The sequence below is a fragment of the Elephas maximus genome, chromosome 14, assembly GCF_024166365.1.
Source record: "Elephas maximus indicus isolate mEleMax1 chromosome 14, mEleMax1 primary haplotype, whole genome shotgun sequence".
In the NCBI taxonomy this organism is placed as follows: Eukaryota; Metazoa; Chordata; class Mammalia; order Proboscidea; family Elephantidae; genus Elephas; species Elephas maximus.
Window position 1 is genome coordinate 36,920,689 of NC_064832.1, and position 9,078 is coordinate 36,929,766.

The 9,078-nt window shown below is 38.8% G+C and overlaps 1 protein-coding gene across 3 annotated transcripts in view; it reads left to right on the plus strand.

The window, feature by feature from the left end:
• The window catches only part of CCDC122 (coiled-coil domain containing 122), a 131,986-nt gene extending 123,394 nt beyond the window's left edge, over window positions 1-8,592 (plus strand). Inside the window, exons 5-7 of one of the 3 annotated variants that reach the window (XR_007513048.1) lie at window positions 1,800-2,068; window positions 5,682-5,767; window positions 7,855-8,592. Coding sequence is in view for 1 of the 3 variants with exons in the window: in XM_049852952.1 (XP_049708909.1) it covers window positions 1,800-1,826 (27 nt within the window). In the remaining 2 variants the exon portion in view is untranslated. Of the gene's footprint in view, window positions 1-1,799; window positions 2,977-5,681; window positions 7,156-7,854 lie in introns of those variants that run through there. The other 2 variants (XR_007513047.1, XM_049852952.1) reach the window with 2 other exon arrangements.
• The last annotated feature ends 486 nt before the right edge of the window (window positions 8,593-9,078 follow it).

Genomic DNA, 9,078 nt, shown 5'->3' on the forward strand with positions numbered 1-9,078 from the left:
GAATCTACAGTTTTTTAAGCGCCACAGGTGGTCCCAACGCTCTAGAACAGTCCTCACAGGAAAAGCCACAAATGATCATCGTGGGCGCACCCGGTCTGATCTTAGGCACCACGGAGGCCACGAGGAAAGAATCCCAGAGTTCTAGAGTAGTGGTTGTCAAACTTCAACATTCTGGAGGATAACCTGTGACACGTGGACTCCTGGGCGTCAGACCAGAAGCTGGTGAAACAGCATGGCTTGGGTTCAGGCCAGGAGCCTGTAGCTGTAACAAGCTCCCCAGGTGATACTCGTGCTGGTAATCTGAGGATCCCAATTTGAGGAATACTGTGCTAGGGTGTTTCAGAAGGGGGATCAGGAACCACCTGGTGCACAACTGAGTATAGGTTGGTAGAAAAAAGCTGGGTGACCCAGCGCAATGAGTCTTCCCGGAGAGAGTTGGAGACAACACATGGCACTTTCTTTTCCACCATGTTGGGAGCATAGAATGAGCATTTGCACATTCTGTGTAGGCCATGGCTACCTCACTAGGAATAAGGCTTCTCTTTTCTTCCTCTTCTTTGTAAACAGGAAACAGTTTAGCCTCTGCGGTGGATCAGGCTGAGGTTAGAAAGGAAAGCTCTCAGTTCAGCAGAGGAGATGGTTTATTCCACACACCTGGGGAGGTTTCTTTCAATTTGGGGGTACTTCCATGTAGGGTAATTTAACTTTCTTTCTAGAAAGATTTTTATGTTTAACATCAAGATAGATTTCTTTGAAGGCAATTATTTTGTTTTTATTGAATACTTTTAATACCAATAATAACAAGGCTTAGAATGCACTCATTAAAAAAAACATAGCCACTCAATAATTTTTAAATAGCTTGAAATATTCCTGACAGGAAATGAATGTCTTATTTATGTATTCAATATACACAAGACAGTTATGATCATCTGCAAGACCTATAACAAAGAGAACAATAAAGCCCAGTAGATGGCACTGTTTGCTACCTTTTACAGGTCAGTTCAGCAAAGAAACATTGCCCTTACCCCTAAACCTGTTTGTTCTTTAAAAAAAAAAAAAAAAGAATAGTATAAATCCAGCCTCCGTTTTAAAAAAGCATTTCTTACAAGAAGCCTAATCATTATGTCCTTTCCTGGAACCCACGCTGAATGTCTCTGGCACTATTTATTAAATAGAGAAGTACTTAAGGATCATTAATCCTGTCTGAGAATAGAAAGTATTTTACTTGATTCTTTTCTTTGTTCTTGTTGTTAGGTGCCCTTGAGTTAGTGAGTTTCCCTCATAGCGACCCCATGCACAACAGAACGAAACACTGCCCAGTCCTGCTCCATCTCACAATTGTTATTATGCTTGTGCCCATTATTGCAGTCACTGTGTCAATCCATCTCTCTGAGGGTCTTCCTCTTTTTTGCTGACCCTCTGCTTTACCAAGCATGATGTCCTTCTCTAGGAAATGGCCCCTGCTGATAACATGTCCAAAGTGCCTGAGATGAGGTCTCACCATTCTCATTTCTAATGAGCATTCTGGCTGTACTTCTTCCAAGACAGATCTGTTCGTTCTTCTGGCAGTCCATGATATATTCAATATGCTTTGCCAACACTGTAATTCAAATGATTGCATTTCCCCTTCTCCTTCCCTCAACCCCCATACACAGAAGCCATCTCTTTCAAAAAAAGTGTAAGTTAAAAATCAGTTTCAGGACAGAATGGCACTTGTGTTTAAATTACACTATCTTTGTACTGGAATTATACCTAGCTGTCCTCTAACATCATTTCTTCAACCATTCTAATACCTTTAGGAGGAGTCCTTACGGCGCAGTGATTAAAGCGCTCAAACGCGAACCGAAAGGTCGATGGTTCAAACCCACCAGCCGCTCCAGAGAAGAAAGATGTGGCAGTCTGCTTCCTTAATAATCACAACCTTGGAAACCCTGTGGGGGAGTTCTACCCATCCTATAGGGTCCTGTGAGTTGGAATTGACTAGACGACAATGGAAGGAATACGTTTGTGAATAACTACTTCATGGTGTCTTTTGACGTAAGAAAGAACTAATGTATAATACCTGTAGGTAAGCCACTGAAATCAGAAGGGGCGCAAGTATGGGCTTCAGAGTTTCAGCTCTGGGTCTAATCATATGACCTTTGGTATGGTAATTAACTTATCTGAGCATCAATTTTCTTATGTATGTAATTGTGATAACAGTGCCTACTCAATAGGGTTCTTACAAAAATTAAAATAGATAATACGTAGCATCCAGTGTAATGCGAAATATATAGCAGGTACTCAGTAAGTGATTACCAGCTGTTTGCATGGACTCCTTGGGTGATGTACACAGCTAACATGTTCCGCTAATAATCAGAAGTTTGGAGGTTCGAATCCACTCGGAGGCGCCTCACAAGAAGGGCCTGTCTATCTACTTCAGAAAAATCAGCCATTGGAAACCCTATGGAGCACAGTTCTACTCTGACACACATGGGGTCGCCACGAGTAGGAGATGACTCTACTATACACAACTGGTTTACTGGTGTGTAGTTCTATCAAACTCAACCTTCTATAGTCAGACATGCCTTACACAAACATTCTTAAAGAACTCCAGACAAATAAATTATAGCATCTCCATTAGCCCTATATTTAGTCCTAACTCTCCCCCAAGCTAAGTGATGCTAACCCACTGTGTTTTCTCATCATTAGCATCAAACCTATATTTTTAAGCTTCCTGGGCCGTAGAGGCACATGGGGGTGATTCAGCAAGCATCATTTACTATTCAAGGTTAAAGCGGCTGTACCCTGTAATCTTCTACTCAGCTGCCAATACCAATTTAACACAGAGAGGCAAACACATGGCTTAAATGTTTAGCACAGTATCTATTTTTCTCATCTTGGTTTAAAATTATGAAAATTATATATTGTCTACTAAAGCTAGTATTTCTAGTCAGTGATAGTTTCCCAACATCAGGGCACTAAATATATCAAACTGCCAAGGTATTCTACTATGAATTAAAATTTTATATCTGCTGGCATTCAATTTGATTAAAATTCAGAAGCCAGGCAGAAAAAGATTAACAAAATGAACTGGAATATCCAGAAGGAAGAAAAATACCAAGTAGTAAAGGAAAAAAGGAAAAAAACATATTTCCCTAACAACAACTTGGACTTTCTATATTTATCCATGTATGTTTGCTCCAGTTGGTTGTCAATTTTAATTGGCCTGCAACATGCTGTGGGTCTAATGTATGCAGAATTTCAATTGTTATTTCTACCATCTATTACAGTATCCCCAAATGCAGTCTATTCCTTGTGAATAATAAGAGTTTCTCTCATTATAGAAATAAATGGCTTATTAAGCCTGCTATTCATTTTTATACATGCTGACACAATAGCTTAGAGGTGCAAAAAAAAAAAAAAGAGAAACTATCTCCTTCAAAAATCATATTTACTAAGAGCAAAAATGGTTCATCAAGGTTGGCCCAATGCTAATTAAGATTATGTAAAGGTTAAAACTAAGGCAGGTATATACCAAAATGTCAGAAGTTCGCTACTGATACTCCTGTCCTTCTGACGCAATTGTTTTTTGGATGCCAAGACTATTTTTAAAAAGGAAAGAATTCCACTCCGCCTGTGTGGATGGATGTGTGTATGCAAGTACATATGTCTGTATAAATCTTGCATGGTTTTAAATTTTGAGAGGCCACATGATATACTGAAAAGAGCATAGGCCTTGGAGAAAGACAGATCTGGATTCCTGGACAGATTTCAGCATTTATTAGTTTTCTTACCTTGGGAACTTACTTAACCTTTCTGAAGTAGAGCTTTGTCATCTATAAAAATGAGGATAATAATACATGCCCTGCAGGGGGTGATCGGTGCATTTTATCACAATGCCTGGGATGTAGCAGATGCTCAATACTTGATTGAAAATTAACTCAGCACACAGGTGAGCCCTTCCTTAAACAGCTTCATGTACGGAAATCTGGATTTACAACGCCAAAAATGCACCTGTGGATAGTTATTTTTACAAGGTTATTTTAAGAGAAATAATGACACGACCATTTTTAAAAAGCCCCTATTAGTGCATTTAAATTTTAATGAAAATAACAGTGTATGAAACATTACAAACTGACACATACCTGTATAATTAACAGAACACCAAAGGGCAAGCATTACATTGCTTCTGAACTTGTTCTCTCCTATTTGGCACAACAGTTAAGTGCTCAGCTACTAACTGAAAGGTTGGTGTTTCCAACGCACCCAGTGGCTCTGCTGGAGAAAAGGCCTGGCAATCTGCTCACGTAAGGATTACAGCCTGGAAATCCCTGTTGGACGATTCTACTCTGTCACGGGGTCACTATGCATCGAAATCGACTTGGTGGCACCTAACAACAACAAAAACATAACATTAATAAAAATGAAGCCCACCCCCCTGAGTAATGTTGTTTAAAGACTTTTTTTTTTTAATTTTACTTTAAATAGGAATGTCTGAGTTTCAGTTTTCTTGATTCACAGCATATATATATATCCATGTATTTTCTTAATCCACAGTAACCAAACCCAAAACCCAGTGCCGTTGAGTCGATTCCAACTCATAGCGACCCTATAGGACAGAGTAGAACTACCCAGTAGAGTTTCCAAGGAGCACCTGGTGGATTCGAACTGCCAATCCTTTGGTTAGCATCCATAGCACTTAACCACTATGCCACCGTATATATATACGTATATATATGTAATCAAAAGGTATTTAATATTTATATATTGAATATGTAGGTATATATTTAATACAGGTAGTCTTTGACTTAGGACATACTCGCATTATGGAGGAACCGCACTTTTTGTTTTTGTTTTTTTTTTTAGTACATCTTACCTTAGTAATATGTACTACATACAATGTTGTAGCGAGTGATTTGCTGATATTATCATTCTCAGAATGGAAACACTGATGGTGTAGCGGTTAAGGGCTATGGCTGCTAACCAAAAGGTCAACAGTTAGAATCCTACTTGGAAACCCTATGGGGCGGTTCTACTCTGTCCTTTAGGGTCGCTATGAGTTGAAATCTACTCCATGGCAACAGGTTTGGTTTGGTTTGGTTTTTCATTCCCAGATGATCACTTGAAGAAATTTATGTGTGATGTTTCCAACCCTAAGACAAATAAAGATTGAACTTATAAAGATACTGATAATAAAAGGCAATCATAATTAAAACTAAAAAATAAAAGAGGTATTCCACTTACGTCAGAACCAGCTTATGAGTCATCAGGACAGACCCCTGTTGTAAATCGTAAGTCGGAGACTACCTGTACCTAAAAGTTCTTTTCTCTGTTCAGAGATGTTATTTAATACGTGGCTAATTGGTATATGAAAATTAAAGATTCAGCAAAATAAAATAAAAGAAACTAAAGGCCATGGAGTAGAAAGTTGGGGCCCATTTCCCCTCATTTCCTCTGCATACCCCTCAGGCCTCTGCTTGACATGAAAGGTTGGAAAACCACTGAAAATCTCAGGTGGTTTTATTAAGTGGATAATTGAACTACCTCATGCTTATATTAGATGCATTAATGAATACAGGGTTGTAAATTCTATAACTACTCTAAATGTTATTAAAATATATTATCATAAGGTTTATCTTAAATAAGTTCTTTTTCCAACAGAAATAGTCTGATTGATATTTTGTTTATCATTCTTTCAGGATATTGAAAAGCTGAACTGAGACTGTGAGGTTAGCTGTAATACAACAATATATGTGTGTAAGAGAGGCTGCGTGGCTGAGAAAAGGTTGGTAGTCTTGGGAATTGATTTTGAGTCTGAGAAATCAGGCTTGTTAGTAAGTTCAACCACCAACTTCCTTGATGAACCCTTTGAAACTGCCCAGATGTTACTAAAAGGCTAAAATGCATCTGCAAAACGGTAGCGTACATAAAAGGAATATTGCTTTGGTCCTTAACCGAGTGCACGTATGAAACTGGACTGTCATTTGATTCCAACATCATCGGGGATCATAGGATGCTCCTCGCCACTAACTAATATGTGAGGAGCTCCCTCAGCCCAATTCAGTCTGGCATAGACTGTTCCCATGTCTAAGAAAGTAAAAAATAAAACCCAAACCTGTTGCCATTGAGTAGATTCAAACTCATGGCGACCCTATATTTTACAGAGTAGAAATGCATTCCACAGGCTTTTCTTAGCTGTAATCTTTATGGAAGCAGTTAGCCAGGCCTTTCTTCCAGAGTGCCACTGGGTAGATTCAAACTGCTTACCTTTTGGTCAGCAAACCAAAAAACTCATTGACTCATGGCGACCCTATAGAGCAGAGTAGAACTGCCCCATAGAATTTCCAAGGAGCAGCTGGTGGATTTGAACTGCTGAACTTTTGGTTAGCAGCCATAGCTCTTAACCACTGTGCCACCAGGGTTCCATTGGTTAGTAGTCAAGTGCAAACCGTGCCATCCAAGGAAGTAGCCATTAAGAAACACAGAGCCACTCGTACACCTCTCTGTGCGTTACTCTTTACTGATCTCCAGCTTTCTTGTTGCACAGTCCAGTTTCCGTGCTGAACACTCTTCAAAGCTCAATATAGAACACACACACGTCTCAGAGCTCTCATATGCCATCGGGCATGAACACAGGACATTAATGGCAGCCTCTGAATTGTAAGCCATGTATATCCCGGTATCAGCATCTGGCTTCAAGGGTTTCTGGACAATTCAGAAGTTTTTAGCAGTAAACATCACACATGTTTTTAATGAAATGAAAAGTTAAATGTCTTTAGGATCTTCAGTTTATTCTATTATGCAACCTATCATTAGGTCTACTCGAGAAGTGGCCTATTTACCTGAGTTACTGAACAGAAGTAGCAACTTATTGTGAGGAAGATACGACTAGGAAGTAGTAGTGAAAATTGGCATCACAAATTTCACAAAACAAAACAGGAAATTGGCAAAATATAGACCTTGCCGTGAATTCAGTAGTTAGTTCTTGAGTCCTACTGATTTAATCCCCATAATACTAATCAATCATAAACTATAGGGTCGCTATGAGTCGGAATCGACTCAACAGCAACAGGTTTGGTTTGGTATATCACATCATACAATATATTAACTATATTATATGGTAATAATTACACACATTTATACTTTAATCTAGAATATATTATATGTATAAAATATAATACAATGCACCTTTACAATAAATTATGAACTTATATATTACATTAAATTACATTCCATATTAGTTAGTTTTACACCTGTTTACTAAGCACTTAGTGTGGGCCAGAGTTGGTTTTATGTGCCACTGAAGATACAAAGATAACTAAATATATGTGTTTCTTGACAAAGCACACACGTTCCCAGACTCATCACAGCGATTGCTCTGAAGCTAGAGATCCTGCAGATTGGACTCCACTCTAGCTGTGCCAATGACTTGCTGTGGGACCTTGAACAAGGCATTTAAACTCTTAGTCTCACTTGTGTCATCTGTACAAGGAGGACAGTAAAACTGCCCTGTCTGGCTCTCGTACAGTGTTGATGTGATGTACAAATGAGGTAATCAATATGAGGAAGCTTTGAACATTGCAAAGTACCCATTTTACTTTCACCTTGCTATAGACAGAAATAATAATTTCCACCTATTCACCTCACAGGGATACTGTTGCTTCTTGGCATTGATTGAACAACAGTGCTCCATCTCTGACTTACAAATAGAATGAGACAGAGTTCCTGCCCTATGGTTTTAAACTAGGCAGACTGGCATGATAAAGAGTTGAGAAAACATTCAAGATAGATGATATTGTGTGATGATCATTAATGTGTTTATGAAAGGCCAATGTGTGTTGTAGATGGAAGTGTAATAGGCATTTTTCACAGTTTTTAGAATATTTGCTTATTGTGGAAGATGATAAGCTACATGACACAAAATAACACCTGGAGGCAAGAAGAAAAGAAAGGTATGAGGACCGAAAAGAAAGAAATTGAGTAGAAGGGGATAAAGTAACATACAGGGCAGCTGAGTCAGATGAAATCTATTGAACGCTTTATTATATGCTTTGGAGTCCCTGGGTGGTGCAGTTAATGTGCTTAGCTGCTAACCCAAAGGTTGGAGGTTCAAGTCTACCCAGAAGTGCCTCAGAAGAAAGGACTGGCAAACTACTTCCAATCAGCCATTGCAAACTCTATGGAGCACAGTTCTATCTACTCTGACACACATGGAGTCATCAAGAGTTGGAATCAACTCCATGGCAACTGGTTTTTGAATAAGATATTAGGTGGGAGACCAGTGACTTGAACCTAGGTCTTCTGACTGTAAGAGCTGTGTGTTTTTCATCTTCACTTTATATAATAAATCAATATTCTAAAATACAGCACTACAATAATGGACTTGGAAAAGAAAAGATTTTGGAAAGTAAGTTAAAAAGCAAGTTTAAAGCATGCATTGAATTTGGAAGACTAGCCGTCATCTTATTCCGGTTCTAGAATTCACAAGTGAACTACATTGCTTTCCAGAGTGATGTAGTCACTAGAAAGATTTTATGAAATGGGTGTCCTCCTTAAGGACTGTCACCACGAGAGTTTATTAATGGACTGTACTACATATATTCTTGTACTCTCATGTATAGTACATATTTCTTCGATAGCATTGTTAGGATGTTCAAAAGACAGCCTCAATGTAAGATTTCCTAAAAAGTTTAAAGCTCTTATTTCATTATCATCCAACATGATTTTTTATTTCATTACCACCTAATGTGAAATCTGAAGAGAATGAAACATAGATTTAGTGAAACAAAAGCCAAAGACAAAGCCATAATTGACATTTCAAATTGAAGAATTAAATAGGGCTGTAGTTAGCTGCATTAATGACAAAGCTGTTATCGTTGTTGTTAGATGCCGTCGAGTCGGCTCCAACTCATAGCGACCCTATGCACAACAGAATGAAACACTGCCCAGTCATGTGCCATCCTTAAAATCGTTGGTATTCTTGAGCTCATTGTTGCAGGCACTGTGTCAATCCACCTCATTGAGGGTCTTCCTCTTTTCCGCTGACCCTGTACTCTGCCAAGCATGATGTCCTTCTCCAGGGAATCATCCCTCCTG